The sequence below is a fragment of the Solanum lycopersicum genome, chromosome 8 (genome assembly GCF_036512215.1).
Source record: "Solanum lycopersicum chromosome 8, SLM_r2.1".
Classification (NCBI taxonomy): Eukaryota; Viridiplantae; Streptophyta; class Magnoliopsida; order Solanales; family Solanaceae; genus Solanum; species Solanum lycopersicum.
The window spans coordinates 59,068,675-59,088,610 of NC_090807.1; the positions used below are offsets into that span (position 1 = coordinate 59,068,675).

The 19,936-nt window shown below is 33.9% G+C and overlaps 4 protein-coding genes across 5 annotated transcripts; all 4 read left to right on the top strand.

Moving 5' to 3' along the window:
* The first annotated feature begins 847 nt into the window (after positions 1-847).
* LOC104648860 (putative F-box protein At3g58860) lies at positions 848-2,774 on the top strand. Its single transcript, XM_010326871.4, has 3 exons — positions 848-2,149; positions 2,258-2,437; positions 2,529-2,774. Exons 1-3 carry the CDS (start codon positions 971-973, stop codon positions 2,640-2,642), a joined length of 1,473 nt encoding a protein of 490 aa, XP_010325173.2. The 5' UTR covers positions 848-970; the 3' UTR covers positions 2,643-2,774.
* A 247-nt stretch (positions 2,775-3,021) lies between these two features.
* On the top strand, positions 3,022-5,704 carry LOC104648925 (putative F-box protein At1g49610). Its single transcript, XM_010326978.4, has 3 exons — positions 3,022-4,247; positions 4,993-5,172; positions 5,435-5,704. The coding sequence occupies exons 1-3, from the start codon at positions 3,108-3,110 to the stop codon at positions 5,441-5,443; spliced, it is 1,329 nt and encodes a 442-aa protein (XP_010325280.1). The 5' UTR covers positions 3,022-3,107; the 3' UTR covers positions 5,444-5,704.
* A 61-nt stretch (positions 5,705-5,765) lies between these two features.
* LOC104648861 (putative F-box/LRR-repeat protein At3g28410) lies at positions 5,766-9,274 on the top strand. Its single transcript, XM_010326872.3, has 3 exons — positions 5,766-8,563; positions 8,726-8,905; positions 9,055-9,274. The coding sequence occupies exons 1-3, from the start codon at positions 6,638-6,640 to the stop codon at positions 9,118-9,120; spliced, it is 2,172 nt and encodes a 723-aa protein (XP_010325174.1). The 5' UTR covers positions 5,766-6,637; the 3' UTR covers positions 9,121-9,274.
* Positions 9,275-12,069: 2,795 nt separating this feature from the next.
* Positions 12,070-15,333, top strand: LOC101263338 (F-box/FBD/LRR-repeat protein At1g13570-like). 2 transcript variants are annotated; one of them, XM_004245226.5, is made up of 3 exons: positions 12,070-13,553; positions 14,638-14,817; positions 15,013-15,333. In XM_004245226.5, exons 1-3 carry the CDS (start codon positions 12,162-12,164, stop codon positions 15,136-15,138), a joined length of 1,698 nt encoding a protein of 565 aa, XP_004245274.2. In that variant the 5' UTR covers positions 12,070-12,161; the 3' UTR covers positions 15,139-15,333. The 2 variants fall into 2 exon arrangements, 1 of the variants encoding a protein (XP_004245274.2); XR_011211238.1 differs by having other exon boundaries at positions 12,072-13,553; positions 14,464-14,817.
* Positions 15,334-19,936: the final 4,603 nt, after the last annotated feature.

The following is a 19,936-nucleotide window of genomic DNA, read 5'->3' on the forward strand; positions in this document are numbered from 1 at the left end:
TCTACAAATTCAAAATTTGAAAGTTTTAATCTTATAGTTATAGTCACTTGTTAGTTATAGTTACTAATTTTTGCCAGAAGTAGTCTTATTCTTATATGGAATTAAAATTTAAAATTTGATCACAAGGTGTGAAGGTAGAGGTCACAACTTTAACTCTATATTAACCATTTTCCCCTTTTTGTGAGGATCATCAAAACACTTAAAATATAACATTTTCTCTCTGTTTGATAATAACACACAAATATACCTCATATTGAGTTTAACATATATCTCACTGTTAGCTGTTCCAATAACAAGGATCTGATTTCTTGTTAGATGAATAAGTTTGTTAAATCATTAAAACTTCATATCAAGTTCGAACTAACATCTCAAATCAGCTTCAAACTAACATTTTCCCTTTGTTGATGATAACATACTTATTCACCGGTTCTCCCCTATCAACAAGAATTCCTGGGGTAACTTAATTCTCTCGCTTTATACAAACGCAATCACATTTTATACATTTTTGTTTGTATAAAAGCGAGAGGTAGTGAACGAGAGAGGGAGAGTGGCGAACGAGAGTTTAAGAGAAATACGACTGCCAAACAGTTTATTACAAGACACAATTAAATCAAAGTACGATTATAATGTTTAATTTAAATTATTAGCTTGTTATCATATACAATTTTCCGTAAATAAAATCACTTTATAATAACTCCCCATCTTATATCTAACTAATCTCGAGCCAATAGAGAATGAGCATTGAGTTGTATAGAAATAGTTTGGCGGTTGGAGTTAGTTATCATTAATTTGCTATTTAGTCCTTTTCTGTTTTATGTTTTTCATTTTAATCCTTCTTCTTTGATACTTAGAATATATAAAACTCTCTGCAACAGAATGAACTGGGAATGAATTTTTCTCTCTGTAACTCACTCATCAACACTTTTTCATCTTTCTAACCCTAGATCTAAGAGTTGTGAAGCAGCGAAGAATGTCTATAGAGGATCTTCCAATGGACATAATTTCTAATTTGCCAATCGGTCTGATCGGTGAAATTCACTCTCACCTTCCATGGAAAGAAGTAGTGAAAACTAGTATTTTGTCGAAGAAATGGCGAAGCATTTGGTATTCTCATCCTATAATTTGGTTGGACGAAACGGATTTTGGGGCAGACTATACAAATTACAGTTCTACAGACAAACCCAGAAGAGATGCCTTCTTTACTCACATGATGGAGTTGTTAGAAATCCGTGAGAGGAACTCTGAATTGGACTACAGTGTTAACAAACTCTTTCTTCGAATGACACTTGAATACGATCCTTCTGCTGAACATCTGGTAAACAAGTGGATTTCTTTTGCCTTGGAGAAAAAGGTTAGAATGATATGTCTTGGTCTAAAGAAGATTAATCGTACTCCTTACTACCTGCGTGGAATTGCATTTTCCGGTACTGAATTAGTTGGTTTAACTATATCGGATTGTCACATTACTAATTGTTCATTCAATCTTCCTGCTCTTAAGCTTCTCTTTCTATTCGCTGTTTGCATTAAGGATCATGATTTCAAGGATCTCATTGCTGCTTGTCCTCGAATTGAAAAATTACGTGTTCTGGATACTCGAGAGTTGCATACTATTGTAGTTTCAAATCCTCATCTGAAATTTTTTGGAGGGAATCTTTCTTGTTCTAATGGTAAAATACGAATAGAGTCTGCAGAGTTTGATTCACTTGAATTTTCATTCACCAAGTACGTGTGTAAAGTAGAGATTACTTCCGCCACAACTGTAAGAGAGTTGACAGTGGGAAATGCTAATAACCAAGAGGCGTTGATGCATTTGATAAATAAGTTCCCTCTACTTGAGAAACTCATCATACATGATTGCAGTAGGTTGCAAAACCTTCATATTTCTCAACCAAATTTGGCTAGCTTGGTGCTGATGGATTGCACGGTAGTACAGTTGATACGACTAACTACACCCAAGTTGAAATCGTTGGAGTATAAGGGTCAACACACAAATTTTGAGGGCATAGAAGATTTGGAAGAACTGGAATTCGTTCTGTTGTATTTAGAACCTGTAGACATGGATACATACTGGTGGTACAAATGGATTCGAGATATTTTGAAGTCGTGTGCTCGTTCCAAGCATTTGAGTGTGATTTGCAATAGTCAAAAGGTAACCCAACCCACCCTTTTTCTTCCACTCTTTTTCAACTTCAATGTCTATAATGGGAACGAGTATACGATTGTTTGGTTTTCTGAGTTGCTTTTTGATGGTTGTCAGGTTATCATCATTCCTGAATATCTAAAACATTTAGTGTCGATAACTGATATGGAGCATCTGGAGTTAGAAATTAAAACACTTGATGCTACTTTTAAAGAGGTTACAGATGAGCTCATCAGTATTCTTCCAGATTTGAAGACTTTGTCATTGACTTTGGGTTCCACCACAAAGTACTTCCAGGTAACCTACACGACTCACTAAGAAGAGAATTTTAGGATTCAACTGTTTGTTTGTGCTTGACAAACTTCATATTCTATTATTGCAAATGCAGATTCGTATAGACGAGGATGGTGATCTCTCCGCAGAAGAAGAAGTGCACAATCCAAAACCTAATAGGAGAGTATCCATTCTTAGAAGTATGATCAGCAAACAGATTGGAGAGTGATTTTGTTCTGTTTTTCTACTTACTTTGCATGATCCTCTGTTGACAAAAACTCATCAAGTTACTGTTTGTTTCTCTACATTTCGGTGAAGAAATATTTTGCTACAATCAAATATTTCGTTAATCTCTTTCATATTTTCAATACCATTCTCGTTTTCATTCCTTTTTATAGAGCATACAATATCTTCCCTTTCAAACTTGGTTACATGGGAAACGCGTTTCAATCCTTTTAACTTGATTTCAAATCGTTCAATTTTAGGTGTGTTGAATGTATATCTAACTCACTTAAATCCTGTTCCTCTAATCGCTAGACCTTTTAACAATAACTAATTGGGCCTGGATCCCAAATCAAAATCTCTAATAGGGCCTTACGGAGCCAGCTTGGTTCACAAACACACAGCCTTGTGTAAATAGAGAATATAAATTGACATCCTAAACCTAAAAGTTGAGTCTGAAAATATAACGCCGATGGACAGAATATCGAATTTGCCAATTGAAATCATCCGTGAAATTCAGAGTCGTCTTCCACGGATCTATGCAGTGAAAACTAGTATTTTGTCGAAAAAATGGCAAAGAATCTGGGCTTCTCACCCGAAAATTTTGTTGGACGAAATTGATTTTGGTGCCGACTATTCACGATACAGAGTTAAAGATAAACCTAAAAGAGATGCCTTCCTAACTTACTTGATTAAGTCGTTAGAAATCCGTGAGAGGCACAAAAATTGTGAAGTTGACGAACTCTTTCTTCGAATGATAGTTTATTCTGATGCTGATGAACTGCTCGTAAACAAGTGGATTTCTTTTGCCTTGGAAAATAGCATTAAAAGGTTATGTCTCAGTTTACAAACGATTCGTCGTGATCATTACTATCTGTATGGTGTTGCATTTTGTTCTCATAAATTAGTTGATTTAATTACATCGGATTGTAAGATTACAAACTGTTCCTTTAAGCTTCCTGCTCTTAAGTTACTCTTTCTATTTGTTGAGGATGATGATTTTAAGGATCTCATAGCTGGATGCCCACTGATTGAACAGTTACGCATTCAGGACACTAAAAAGTTGCGTACTATTAATCTAGTTTCAAATCCTAACCTGCAATTCTTTGGAGTGCATCTTCCTTGTCCTCATGGTGGTGGTAAAATACGTATAGAATCCCCAAATCTTCATTCACTTGAATTTATTTCATTCAACATACACCTGTGTGAATTAGAGATTATGTCCACCACAACCGTACGAAAGTTGACGTTGCTACATGCTAATGACCCAGAAACATTTATAGAAAAATTCCCTCTACTTGACAAACTCGTCCTAGATACTTGCGGTTGGTCGCAAAAACTTCATATTTCTCAACCGAATTTGGTTAGCTTGGTGCTCAAGGATAGCACTGTGCGGCGGGAGGTAAGAATAGATTCACCCAAGTTAAAATCATTGGAGTATAAGGGTGGCCTCACAGATTTTACGGGCATACAATATTTACAAGAATTGGAATTCGTTCTGTTATATCTAGATCCCATTGAGCTTCCTGATAACTTGTACAGTTGGTTTAGAGACATTTTGGAGTCGTGTGCTCGTTCCAAAACTTTGAGTTTGATCTGCGATATTCAAGAGGTAACTCTTTTTTTGGGACTCTCCAGTTCTCTATATGCTTACGACGTTCCTTAATTAGTTGCATGCCATACTGCATTTACTTGGTTAAAAAATATTGCTATTTGAATTTGACTTGCAATATTGCTATTTGAATTTGATTTGCGTGTTAACATTGTAAAGCTCATAGAATACATCTATGTCAATCATCTTTAATGTTCCTTTATTACATGACACAACTTTTTCTTGATGCACATCTCCAGCTTCCTAATCTTAATAAAGACGAAGGAAGTGCTTGCATATTATATTATCAGTAACACATCCATAATAGGTTAATTGGATGAAATGTTACGAAACCTTTGATTTGAAACACTGAGTTGGATACTAGCTTAATATATTTTGTTTCCCAAGACATATATATAATAAGCTGCTTTTTGGTTATTGTTATTTGTAACTGTGACTTGATAGGTATCTTGACATGCACTATTTGTAATTGCAAATTAATGTTTGTTTACAATTTTGTCGATCATTTCGGTTTCAACTTGAAATAGACAATTTGAAGTTTAACAACTTGTTTGAGGAGGCATCTCAAGGGAAATAATGGTTCATTTTCTAGTGAAATTCATTTCCAGTCACAATCTTCTGAGTACTCTTCAACATCATATAGTCTTGTCGTCAACATCACTAAATGTTTTCTTAATGGGACACCAGAACGAGTATACGATTGTTTGGTTACTAATCATTCTGAGTTGCTTTTGATGGTTGCCAGGTTGTCCTCATTCCTGTTAAGGTAACTGACATATTACCAGTAAATGATATCAAGAATCTGGAGTTAGAAATTAAAACACGTCATGGTACTTTTGAAGTGGTTATAGATGAGCTCATCAGTATTCTTCCAGATTTGAAGACTTTGCCATTGACTTTGGGTTCCACCACAAAGTTCTTTAAGGTAATCTACAACTCCAATTGGCGTCTAAATTCTATCATTGTCGTTAATTTTTTGTCAAGTCATTTTGGCCGGCAATGGCACTGCACGACTGACTAAGAAGAGATTGTAGAATGGCTGAGGATAAAATATTAGGATATGCGTGAGAGTTCATGGATTCGACTGTTTTAGTCTTATTAGGTTGGGAGTGTTTTTCCTATGTTTTTTATTTCCGTCTCTGTGATTGTACTTGACGAACTTCATATTTATTATATTGCAAATGCAGTTTTCGTAGAGAGGAATGATGTGAAGGAATTAACAACTCATTTTGAACTCCATATTATCGATCAGAGGTTGAAGCTTAGAGATTCGCAACTGTTATCGCTGAACAATTGTTCCATGACTTGGTCAGTCGCTATGGTACTGGACCAATTTTTTGAAAGAAAATTTAATATGTAGTGATAGGTGTAATTTGTTCTTCTTTTTTTTTTTCTTTTTCTGCAGAAGTGCCTCTTTAACTCTTGAAAACTTTGTTATCATCAATATTACTATGCTTATTAATGGCAGATGCAGCATTGAAAGCGTTTTTACTTGTGTAACGTAGCATTCTAGCTTCTAATGGAGATTATGATTTCACTTGTGTAACATACCTACTCTACGGTCACTTTTTTCTGAATTATGTATGCATTGAGGATCTAGGGCATTGTTGTGTGCCCTAGAATCGAAGAGTTAAAATATTGCATATACTACAACAAAAACAACTTTTAGCGGTACTAAATATTGATACTAATAAAAAGTGCTAATATCATTACCGGTATTAGTTAAGTGTTATTAGAACTAATGTCGCTAAAGACTTTAGGGACATATATAAAGAGTGACAATTGCCGTTAAAAATATTTAATGGCAATTAAAAATTAAATATCGCTAATGATCATTTTTATTGTAATGCTAATGTGGTAAGTTTCAAATCTCACCCTAAAACATTTTCCCTGATAAAGTTGTAACAGAGTCATCAATACAATTCGAGAATCAATAAACAATCACTAATTATCCGGGATTATTAACAATTCTACGACCCCAGATCATGAATTCAATCAGAATATATTTATTAATTTTCTCATATTTAATTAGCTTAAATATTTTTAAAAGTGCTTTCCAATTTTCTTCTTATTTTAACAAAAAAAATGACTTTGACAACATAAAATACTCTTTCAACCTCACCAATCCCAACTTGAGATCTGATTCATGACTTGAGACACAATGATGACTCTAATCTCCAATCTTGACCACGAGTGGGCTCGGGGTCATATCAAGTTTCAAATTGAGTTAGTTTGCTATTTAGTCCCTTTCTATTTTCTGTTTTGCATTTTAATCCTTCTTCTTTGATACCCACAATATATATATAACAGAATGAACTCATTATTCTTCTCTCTGTAATTCTTTTTCCCCATTACATCAGTTGGAAAGCAACAACACTTTTATCTTGAAAATGACGAAACGAAGAAGATCTCAGGACAGAATTTCCGATTTGCCAGAAGAATCAGTGAACGGTATTTCCAATTTTCCAGAAGAATCAGTGAACGGTATTTCCAATTTGCCAGAAGAATCAGTGAACGAAATTTCCAATTTGCCAGAAGAATCAGTGAACGGTATTTCCAATTTGCCAGAAGAATCAGTGAACGGTATTTCCAATTTGCCAGAAGAATCAGTGAACGAAATTTCCAATTTGCCAGAAGAATCAGTGAACAGAATTTCCAATTCGCAGGTGGACGGTATTTCGAATTTGCCAGTGAAGGGTATTTCGAATTCGCCAGTGAACAGAGTTTCCAATTCGCCATTGGACAGAATTTCGAATTTGCCAACGGATATAATCCGTGAAATTCAGTCTTATCTTCCATGGAAAGTTGGCGCGAAATTCAATATTTTGTCGAAAATATGGCGAAGAATTTGGGCTTCTCATCCTAGAATTATTTTGGACGAAATGGATTTTGGTGCCGACTATTCAAAATATCGTGTTTCAGATAAAGCTAAAAGAGTTGCCTTCTTGAGTTACTTGATCAAGTTGTTAGAAAGCCGTAAGAGGCCCTCTGAATACGATTGTGATATTGACAAATTCTTTCTTCGAATGACAACACTTGAAGACTCTCCTCCTCCTAAAAATCTGGTAAAGAAGTGGATTTGTTTTGCCTTGGAAAAAAACGTTAAATTGTTATCTCTTGCTTTAAAGACGATTTATCCTAATCATTACTACCTGCATGGTATTGCATTTTGCTCTACTACATTAGTTGATTTAACTATATCCGATTGTCACATTACGAATTGTTCATTCAAGCTTCCTGCTCTTAAGTTTCTCTTTCTATTCGTTGTTTGCATTGAGGATCATCATTTCAAGGATCTCATTGCTGCTTGTCCTCGAATTGAAAAATTACGTGTTCTGGATACTCAAAAATTGAATACTATTGTAGTTTCAAATCCTCAACTGAAATCTTTCGGAGTTCATCTTCCTAGTTGTGATGGTAAAATACGTATAGAGTCCCCAAATCTTCATTCACTTGAATTTATTTCATTCATTGTGGACTTTTGTGAATTAGAGATTACTTCTACCATAACCGTAAGAGAGTTGACATTGCGAAAAGCTTATCATAAAGAGACAGTGATGCATTTTATGAAAAAATTCCCTCTACTTCAGAAACTCAAGATAGATGATTGCACTATCTTAAGTGAAGCTGAGAGTAATCCATTGCCAACAGTACGGAATTTGACATTGCGAAGAGCTTATCATGAACAGACATTGTTGAATTTTATAGGAAAATTCCCTCTACTTGAGAAACTCGAGATAGATGATTGCAGTATCTTAAGTGAAGCTGAGATTAATCCAATGCCAACGGTACAGCATTTGACATTGCGTAATGTTAGTCAAGTAAATACGGCATGGGCGGTTTTTTTAGAAAAATTCCCTCTACTTGAGAAACTCCTGATAGATGATTGCGATATGGTAAGTGAATGTGAGAATGATCCATTGCCAACAGTAAGGAATTTGACATTGCGTAATGTTAGAGAAAAATATACGACATGGACGGATTTTATCGACAAATTCACTCTACTTGAGAAACTGATCATAGCTGATTGTAAGTTGCAAATGCTTCATCTTTCTCAACCAAATTTGGCTAGCCTGGTGCTGATGGATTGCATTGTAGAAGACGAGGTACGAATAAATTCATCCAAGTTAAAATCGTTGGAGTTCAAGGGTCGCCTCACAAAAATTAAGGGCATAGAAGATTTGAAAGAATTGGAATTCGTTAAGGTATATTTAGATCCTGTAAGGCTTTCTAAATGCTGGTACAGATGGTTTAGGGATATTTTGAAGTCGTGTGCTCGTTCCAAGCATTTGAGTGTGATCTGCAATAGTAAAAAGGTAACCCTTTTTCTGTCTTCCATATGCATACGATGTTCTGCATTTCTTCCAAGTACTCTCTTTCAACTTCAACGTCATATAGTCTATGTTGCCAATATAATGGGACACCAGAACGAGTATACGATTGTTTGGTTTTCTGAGTTGCTTTTTGATGGTTGTCAGGTTATCATCAATCCTAAATATGTAACACACATATTGCCAGTAACTAATATGGAGCATCTGGAGTTAGAAATTATTTCACGTCATGGTACTTTTGAAGAGGTTACAGATGAGCTCATCAGTATTCTTCCAGATTTGAAGACTTTGTCATTGACTTTGGGTTACACCACAAAGTTCTTCCAGGTAATCTACAACTCCAATTGGCTTTTCCACAGTTAACTTTTGTCTGGTCGTAACAACTAGTATAGAATGAATGACTGTTTTAGTATTGTTACTTTTCGTGTCTCTGATTGTGGTTGGCAAACATCATATTCTATTATTTGCAATTGCAGTTTAGTAGAGCGGATAATGTGCTCTCAGCAAAAGAAGTGCCCAATCCAAACCTGATAAGATTTTGAGATTGGAGAAGTTGTGCAGCCAAACAATTGTTCCATGATTTGAAAGAATGCTTTTGTTCTGCTTCTTTTGACAAAAACTGATGAAGTTACTGTTTGTTTCTGTACATTTCGGAGAAGAAATATTTTGCTCATTCAAGGTTGATTTGCTATGTTTCATTACTCTATTTCGTATTTTTTACAACAAGTCCCATTTTCATTCTTTTTTATTGAGCATGAAATTATTCAGAGAATAGATGCACTGAAGTTTCCACCTTATTAGCATCACATAGGCAGCATTTGTCATCTTCAACTGGTATTTGCAACCTACACATCCTCTCTTTCCTTAGCAGCTTACCGTGATAGAAAATTTTGTTCAGGTTATACTGTTCATTACTAATCGTATGAATGTCTTCGGAAAGCCATAGCCCTGTAGTGCCTCCTCAATGAACTCCCATATCATAAGCCTTCCTGAGGTCTATCTTCATCATACACCGCGGGGATGTCTTTCTCTTTAATGCCTTAGAAGGTCGTGACATATCAACACATTATGCAATAGTGACCTTCCTGTAACAAAGGCTGCCTGATTTCTGCGACAATATAGCTATAGCACCTTCCAGTCTTCCACAGATCATCTTGGAATTATCTTGTACAACACATTACAACATGATATAGGTCTGAATCGGCCTGCATTTTGAGGGGTTAGTGATATCATAGTAGCATTCAACTGTTGCAGTAGCTTACCATTTTTAAAGAGTTGCATTTTTATAGTCATGAATGGATAAAAAAAAAAATCATGCGACAACATTGTCTACTTTATTTTAATGAGAAATGGAGCGTGAAATATTTGTATCGTTTAAGTAAAGCTCTAGAATTAATATCCTTGAATGACAGTTTCTTTCGGTTAATAATACCGTTCTTAAATAGTACTTCCTTCGTTTAAAAAAATGTCTCTGTTTTTTTTTAGTCTGTTTCAAAAAGAATAATATGTTTCCTTATTATGACAAAAGTATTCAGTAGTTTAAGTGTCTATTTATTCATACTCAAAATTGAAGGACATAAATATGAAATTAGACCAAATTAAAGAGCTTATTAATGTATTATGTCTTGAATCTAATAGGGTCATGTATCGGGTCGTTGGTACGGTCATATTAGTTTCAAGATGAGTTTGTGTTAAATCTTGGGTTTTTAGGTCCGATGTCATAGTATTTTCCCAAATTAATCATATATTATTATAAGTGGGAAGCTCTCAACTTCAAAGTTGAATTACTAATTAGCCTTTAATACAAATTAAAAAGTAATTAAATTTTTAATTAATTAGATAAAATTATTGAACAACATTTTCTGTCAATTAATTTGAAAGTTGAAAAGACTTAATCACTTTATTAGGAAATTTGAAAGGATGCATGAAAAATGAAAGGAGTATAATCATTTATATATGGAATTTAAAGGGTTACATCACTGTAAATATGCTTATATACTTCATTATATGGAATTCAAATGGCTACATCAGTACCATACTGAGATATACTCATATTCATCATTTAGATTGTCACAAAGAGAAAGTTTTCCAGGTTAGATGGAATTCAAAAAATGAAACCATCTTAGCTTCTTGGGCAAATATGCTTTGTGCCTTGATAGGAGAATCATGGTTTGGGATATCAGGATCGATATATGAAGAATAAACTCCAGAAGATAGATCACCAGAGTTGTTATTTATTCATGGTTATATTATTACAAATCTGACATATGATTGAAAACATCTACCATGATGATACCTGTCCGGAGATAATCTCCCCCACCACCCGATGGTCCTAAGATACTAATATATATATATATATATATATATATATCCCTTAGGAGGGTAAGGTAACAACTGTTTTTTTCTTTAACATTTTCATATGTGTATTTAGCCAAAAAAGATTGAACCAAATTTTATTTTCATTTAAACGTGTAATATACACGTGCAAAGCAAGTGTCGAGAACTAGTCTAAATTATATAAGCCAATAATTTCTTATTACTAACTAAACATTAGAAACAGGTAAGAAAATTATTTAAAAAGATACCAAATTCATTTATGGGAAAAATTTTTACTAAGCTCTTCATCTCTTTGTTCTAAAACAAAATCCTAATCTAAATTTCTAAAATTTATGCTTCTTATACGTCAAAGAAAAAATTGTTCAAGATATGTGTAGAAAAATTATATTCTTGAACGATTTTCTATCTTCTTCCTTAATTTAATCAAGGTTTAACACTTTACAAACAAGAATTACATATTGTTGATCAGTTATTCAAGTCAATATGGAAATCACTAGTCAAGGTTCCTTAATTTAGTCAAGGTTCAACACTTTACAAACAAGAATCGCATATTGTTGATGAGATATTCAAGCCAATATGGAAATCACTAGAGGAATTTAATGTTTTTGTTGCAAAATTATTTCAGAGAAGGATTTAAGGGAGAATGCACAAGTACCCCCTAATCTATGATCGAAATCTCAGAGACACATCTTAACTAAACTAAGGTTCTATTACCTCTGGACTTTTTTTTAAAAATTTTTATACATATTTTATCTTACGTGGCATATTTCGTGACTTCACGTAATTGAGGCGCATGAGAGATATTTGGATGTCACGTAAAAAAAGGTGTATAAAATTACAAAAAAATAAGTTCAGGGGGACAATAGGACCTTAGTTTAGTTAAGGTGTATTTTCTGGAATTTCGATCATAATCTAGGGAGGTTGTGCATTTTCCCAGGATTTAATAGTCTTTTCAATGTTTTTTTACTGTTTATCTCCGATGCGCCTAATTTGGGTGTATTTCACGCATTTTATTAGGTAGGATTCGAGTGTTTTTTTAAAGTTTTGAATAGTTAAAGTATCTATTTGTGCAGTGACAAAGTTAAAAGGTCAAAGTTGTAATTTGAAACCAAATAAAGGATCCAATTTATATGTAGTAAGTAAATATAGAACATATAACCAAGAACATTTGTCATCTTCCTAAACCTAAAAGTTTAGCATTTTAACTTCTTCTGGTTCATCTAATTTGTTTCACCTCCGTCTGAAAATGCCGAAGAGAAGAAGGTATTACAGACGTAAAAAAAACCCAAAACAACAAAGAAATTCGGTGGACAGAATTTCCAATTTGCCAATTGAAATCATCCGTGAAATTCACTTTCGCCTTCCACGGATCGATGCAGTCAAAACTAGTATTTTGTCCAAAAAATGGCAAAGCATTTGGGCTTCTCATCCTAGAATTTTTTTGGACGAAATTGATTTTGGTGCCGACTATTCACGATACAGTGTTGCAGATAAACCTAAAAGAGATTCCTTCTTAACTTACTTGATAAAGTCCTTAGAAATCCGTCAGAAGCCCTCTGAATACAATTGTGATGTCGACAAACTCTGTCTTCGAATGACAGTTGAAAATTCTCCTGCTGAACTGCTCGTAAACAAGTGGATTTCTTTTGCCTTGGAAAATAGCATTAAAAGGTTATGTCTCAGTTTAAAAACGATTAATCGTGATCATTACTATCTGTGTGGTTTTGCATTTTGCGCTCATACATTAGTTCATTTAATTATATCGGATTGTGAGATCACAAATTGTTCCTTTAAGCTTCCTGCTCTTAAAGTACTCTTTCTATTTGTTGTTTGCATTGAGGATGATGATTTTAAGGATCTCATTGCTGGATGCCCACTAATTGAACAGTTACGCATTCAGGACACTAAAAAGTTGCGTACTATTGTAGTTTCAAATCCTAATCTGGAATTTTTCGGAGTGCATCTTCTTTGTTCTGATGGTAAAATACGTGTCGAGTCCCCAAATCTTCATTCGATTGAATTTATTTCATTCAGCATAGACATGTGTGAAGTAGAGATTGCGTCCACGACAACAGTACGAGAGTTGACGTTGCGAGATGCTTATGACCCAGAAACATTGATACATTTTATAGAAAAGTTCCCTCTACTTGAGAAACTTATCATAGATGGTTACAGTGACTTATGTGAAGTTGAGATTACTTCCAAACCAACAGTGCGGAGTTTGACGTTGTGTAATATTAATGATGAAGATTTGACATTGTTTGATTGGGATGGCGATGATTTAAAAATGACATGGATGAATTTTATAGACAATTTCCCTCTACTTGAGAAACTCATCATAGATACTTGCAGTAGGTTGCAAAAACTTCATATTTCTCAACCGAATTTGGTTAGCTTGGTGCTGAAGGATAGCATTGTGAAATGGGAGGCAAGAATAAATTCGCCCAAGTTGAAATCATTTGAGTATAAGGGTGGCCTCACAGATTTTACAGGCATAGAAGATTTACAAGAATTGGAATTCGTTCTGTTATATTTAGATCCCCTTAAGCTTCGTGATTACTACTACAGTTGGTTTAGAGATATGTTGGAGTCGTGTGCTCGCTCCAAGCATTTGAGTTTGATCTGCGATATTGAAGAGGTAACCATTTTTTCTCCTCCTTTTCTGGGACTCTCCAGTCCTCTATATGCTTACAAAGTTCCTTTGTTGTATGCCATACTGCATTTTCTTGATGCCCAACACTCGTACCCTTGCCAGAGGATCATGTATTTATAAATATTAGAACGTGACTGCAAATGAAATTATTGATTACACATCAACATAGGTTAGTTGCATATTAGCTTACTTTTCCTTTTTACTTATAAGCTATCTTTGGATGGCCTTATAGGAAAGCATCGACTGTTTGATGGTTTTTTTTGTTACTTAATATGGTGGCCTCAAGTCTTTCCCCTTTAATAAAAGCTTCTCACGAGTTTTGGAATTTGTTCAATTTTATTTATCACCAGAAAGCCATAACGCTTTTTTTTTGTTAAAGGCCTGAATTCATAAATAAAAATAGGTATGAAAGCCATAATGCTTGCTTGTACACAAATTAAAGCATTTGAATTCAATTTGCGTGTTTGTACTCATCTTTAATGTTCCTTTGTTGCATGACAGAACTTTTGCTTGATACGCATCTCCAACTTCCTAATTCTTACTAGAGGATATATTGAGATAAACACAAAGAAAGTGCTTGCAAATTATATTGTTGGTAACACATCCAAAATAGGTTAATTGGATGAAATGTGGCGAAAGTTTTGATTTAAAACACTGAGTTGAATACTAGCTTACATTGTATTTGGTTTCCAAGACATATGTAAGCTGCTTTTTGGTTATTGTTATTTGTAACTCTGACTTGATAGGCATCTTGACATTCACAATTTACAAATGTTAATATATTGCAAATTAATGTTTGTTTACAATTTTGTCGATCATTTCGGTTTCAACTTGAGGAGCATCTCAAGGTAAATAATGGTTTTCACTCTATTAACTTTCTGCCATTCTTTTCTAGTGAAATTCATTTCCAGTACAACCTTCCAGAGTACTCTTTTTCAATTTCAACGTCATATAGTCTTGTTGTCAACATCAACTAAGTGTTTTCCAAATGGGATTCCAGAACGAGTTGCTTTTGACTATACGATTGTTTGGTTACCAATCATTGTGAGTTGGTTTTGATGGTTGTCAGGTTGTCCTCATTCCTGTTGAGGTAACTGATATATTACCAGTAAATGATATCACGAATCTGGAGTTAGAAATTATTTCACGTCATGGTACTTTTGAAGGGGTTATAGATGATTTCACTTGGATTCTTCCAGATTTGAAGACTTTGTCATTGACTTTGGGTTCCACCACAAAGTTCTTCCAGGTAATCTACAACTCCAATAGGCAATGGCACTGCACGATTCACTAAGGAGAGATATAGGATGAATGACTAAGGATAAAATTTTAGTATATGAGTGAGGATTCGACTGTTTTAGTCTTGTTAATTTTGGTGTGTTTTTATTTCTTTGTTAATGTGATTGTGCTTGGCAAACTTCATATTCTATTATTGCAAATGCAGTTTCGTAGAGAGGAGGATGGTGAGCTCTCAGCAGAAGAAGTACACAAACCAAAACCTGATAAGAGCGTATCCATTCTAAGAAATAACAAGTTATTGCATATTATCGGCAATGAGATTGGAGGATAATTTTGTTTTGTTTCTTTTTGTGCAACTAACTACTTCTTTTTGGATGATCCTCTTTTGAAAAAACTGATCAAGTTACTGTTTCTGTACATTTGGGAGAAAATGGTCCTTTTCAGTTGATGGTTTAAAGTATGTTCCAAGTCAAACGGTTGCATATATACTGATAAGTTGGATTTATATACCTTTTGATGGGAAAAAGTTACTCTCTCCATTCCTATTTATCTGTCGTTCTTATTAAAAATAGATTTTTCGTAATATTTGTCATTTTGTAAAATTAATGCATAAATGTTTGTATAAGTGAGATTGCAAGTTCATTCTCTCCTCCTCCTACCCCCAATGTTTTGTTCCTTCACCTTCAGTAAGTCATTTCTCAACATTCCAGAAATTGATGAAGTTGGAATGATAACAGGGGAAGGACAAGATAGAATTTCCAGTTTGCCTATCGAAAATATCCGCCAAATCCTCTGAATATGATTTTTGAAGTTCACACACTCGTTCTTCGCGTCACAGCTGATAATTCTTCTGCTGAATCCATGGTCGAAAAATGGATTGATTTTGCCTTGAACAATAAGGTTGAAAAAACCACATCTTAGTTTTAAAATGACTCATGAGCGTTTTGACTTGCGCGATATTGCATTTGTAGCTGCTTCTTTCGTTGATTTAAACATACATCCGGTGTTGTGAGATTTCAAATTGTTTTTTCTATGCTCCCTACTCTAAGGTGTCCTGCATGGAGGGGAAAATGATTTCAGGAATCACACATTTGATGGGTGACCGCAAATGGAAGAGCTAAGCATTGAGGATACTGCATTTTCTTGTTTTTTATTTCTCATGGTCAGAATATTTTAAAAATTGTTTTTCAGAAAAACTTATTTTCTTCTAAAAATTTTATAAAAAGAACTTTCGTACATAAATACTCTTTCAGCACCCGAACTTGGGATTTGACCCATGACCAGTGGCTAAGCCACATACTGTCAAGGGTAAAAATTAGTATATATACAAGTAAAATGATATACGAAATGATTAAAGAACCTATTTTGGACACACTTAACATAAATAGTTGTTATTTCTGGACACTCTTTTAGATATTTCTGGCTCCGCCACTGCCCATGACTTAGGACTGATGGCGACTCAGGCTGTAACCTCGACTCTAATATCAAATTTGAGACCAGAGAGCTAACCTTAAGCCTGAATCTGATCTTGACTCCGAGTTGGGCTCAGGGAAGATTGAGATTCAACTCGAGGTCAGGTCCCTTGAGTTGAGGATCAAGTTATTGTCAGGGTCAAGGATCGTGTCTCAAGTCGGGTTGGTGGACAAGGTTAGGGTCGTGTCTCAAGTCGGGTTGAGGGATAAGTGTTGACTCCAAATTTTGGTTCGATGGTTTTAGAATTAATACGTTTTGAGTCAAATACAAAAAAAAATTAGGAATTCTATTTTTTAATTTTGGGCCACAAAATTGAGCCCATAGCTTAGGCCCATAATTTTTTGGTGTGGATAATATTTGTGGGTTATGGATGAAAACAGAAAATAATTGATTTTATCTAAAAAAAAAAAACAAAAAAAATCTGCCTTTCCCACATCGTTTCTCAAACAATTTTCAATTTTGCAACAGTCCCACATCAGTATTTCATCCTTTTTGAGGATTTTTGGGTTTCTATATAAACCCACTTCATTCACTATTTTTAGGGGAGGATTTTAGAGGGGAAGACCAAAGAGTACCCATAAAATTTTGAGATTTCTTGGTTCCATAGTTCAAAATTTTAAAGTGTTTTGTGGTTTTTCGAGTTGAGGAGGTGGAATCGTCTCCTTCAAACTCGTAGTTCCGGTTCGCTGCCCAGAACCAGGTAATTTTTTTTCTTAGCCTGGTTCTGGACAGCGAATCGAAACTACGAGTTTGAATGAGACGACTCCACCTCCTCAACTCGAAAAATCACAAAAGCATTCTCAAAATTTTATGGGTACTCTTTGGTCTTCCCCTCCAAAATCCTCCTCTAAAAATAGTGAATGAAGTTGGTTTATATAGAAACCCAAAAATCCTCAAAAAGGATGAAATACCGATGTGAGACTGTTGCAAAATTGAAAATTGTTTGAGAAACGATATGGGAAAGACATATTTTTTATTTTATTTTTATTTTTTTAGATAAAATCAATTATTTTTTGTTTTCATCCTCTACCCACAAATATTATCCACACCAAAAAAATTACGGGCCTAAGCTATGGGCTCAATATTGTGGCCCAAAAATAAAAAATAGAATTCCTAAATATTTTTTTGTATTTGACTCAAAACGTATTAATTTTAAAATCATCGGACCAAAATTTGGTGTCAACAACTTGCCCCTTTGTTTGATTAGGATCAATGAAAGAGATCTTGGTCAAACTAAGTTGACGAACCAAATTTGGTTTGATAAACATTGAACAAAACAATTGAGATGTTAGTAGAACTTTTGAGCAAGACTCCACATTGATCGACTGGGATGAAAATAATAAACAAAAGACGGAGATAGATTGCAAACTGAGAAATTTCACATACCTTTGATGTTACTTGCAAAATTGCACAATGAAGGTGGTATACCTTTTTGAAAGAAGGATGATGCGAATAACATGTTACTTTGAATAAGGTGACAACCCAGCGCGTCTCTTTGAAAGGAGGACGACCTAATTTGAACATAACATATCACTTTAAACGAGGTGACAATCCAACGTGTCTCGTTGAAAGGCGGACAACCCAACTTGAACTTAATATGTCATTTGAAGGGAGATGACAACCCATCGTGTCTCTTTGAAAGGAGGACGCCCTAACTTGAACTTAATATGTCATTTGAAGGGAGATGACTAACCAATCATGTCTCTTTGAAAGGCGAACGACCCAACTTGAACTTAACATGTCATTTGAAGGGAGATGACGACCCAATCCTGTCTCTTTGAAAGGCGGACGACCCAACTTGAACTTAATATGTCATTTGAAGGGAGATGACAACCCAATCTTGTCTCTTTGAAAGGTGGACAATCCAACTTGAACTTAATATGTCATTTTGAGGGAGATGACAACCCAATCTTGTCTCTTTGAAAGGCGGACGACCCAACTTGAACATGCCATTTAAAGGGAGATGACAACTCAACTTGAACTTAATGTGTCATTTGAAGGGAGATGACAACCCAATATTGAACTTAAGTATCATTTGAAGGGAGATGACAACCCAACATGTCTCTTTGAAAGACGGACGACCCAACTTGAACTTAACATGACGTATCACAAAATCTGCAATATTAATGTTAGTAGCAAATATAACATAAATTATGCAAACATGACCATATAAACAAGGTATTAACCAATGCAATGATTCAAACATAATAACATCATGAATTAAATAAAATGTCAATTTAAAATGGAATAAGAAAAATGTCATATTGAACGGCATGACAAACCAATATGAAATAAATCATTTTATTTGATATAACAAATCAATTTTGAGAAGATATAATTTTGAAAAGTATGAGGACCTAAATTTAAGAAAATGTCATGTTGAAAGGTATGACTACCTAACTTTAAAAGATGTCATTTTGAAAGGTATGAGTACCTAAAATAAAAGATGTTATTTTGAAGGATATGACGACCTAAAAATAAAAAGATGTCATTTTGAATGATATGACGACCCAAAAATAAAAAGATGTCATTTTGAAGGATATGACGACCCAAAAATAAAAAGATGTCATTTTGAAGGATATGATGACCCAAAAATAAAAAGATGTTATTTTGAAGGGTATGACTACCCAAAAATAAAAAGATGTCACTTTGAAGGATATGACGACCCAAAAAAAAATGTCATTTTGAAGGATATGACGACCCAAAAATAAAAACATGTCATTTTGAAGGGTATGACTACCCAAAAATAAAAAGATGTCATTTTGAAGGATATGACGACCCAAAAATAAAAAGATGTCATTTTGAAGGGTATGACTACCCAAAAATAAAAAGATGTCATTTTGAAGGGTATGACTATCCAAAATGTAATGAACGGTTTAAGTGGTCTATTTCGCATAGTTCAATGGCAATTTTGACCCTTTTTCGTATTATTTTTTATAACATTTTTAACTAGTTAGGAGAATAAAAATTTTATTGTCATGATCACTATTTTCTCAATTAAATTATTTGAGTGTAAATAATTCTCATCTTAATAAATTGGAGTTAATATCTCAAAAAGTCACACAACTATAATGATTTATAGAGAAAATTTATTGAACTTTGTTTTGTATCTATAATTTTTTTTTAAAAAACTCTTTATCATAAAATAAAATTAAATAAATAAATAAATAAATATAGCAAAATAAATTAAACTATTTTTATACTCGAGATGTGTGTGTATATATATATAGCAAAATAAATATACATGCTCTTGTTTTAGACTACTTGTATAATGTTTAATGAACTTTCGTTTAGATGTAATATTTTACTTATGAATTGTTTTTAAGTTTATACATCAGCACTAGCATATTAGTCGGATTATAATATTTTATATTAATAATAAATAGATTAAATAACTCATATTTTAAAAACAAAAAATCATATCTAAATAATAAAATTTGTAAGCTAATTTATTTAAATAAATTTATTAGTATAAAAATAAAATATAAAATACAAAATATAAAATCAAGAAAATAAATAAAATGATTAAAAGGTTTTGAGGGGGTGTTTTTGTCTTTACCTGAATTAGTCTCATGGTATTAGAGTTAATACCACCAAATGGAAGGTATTAGTTATACACCCTCTAATACAATGTAGGGTGCATAACTAATCCATGG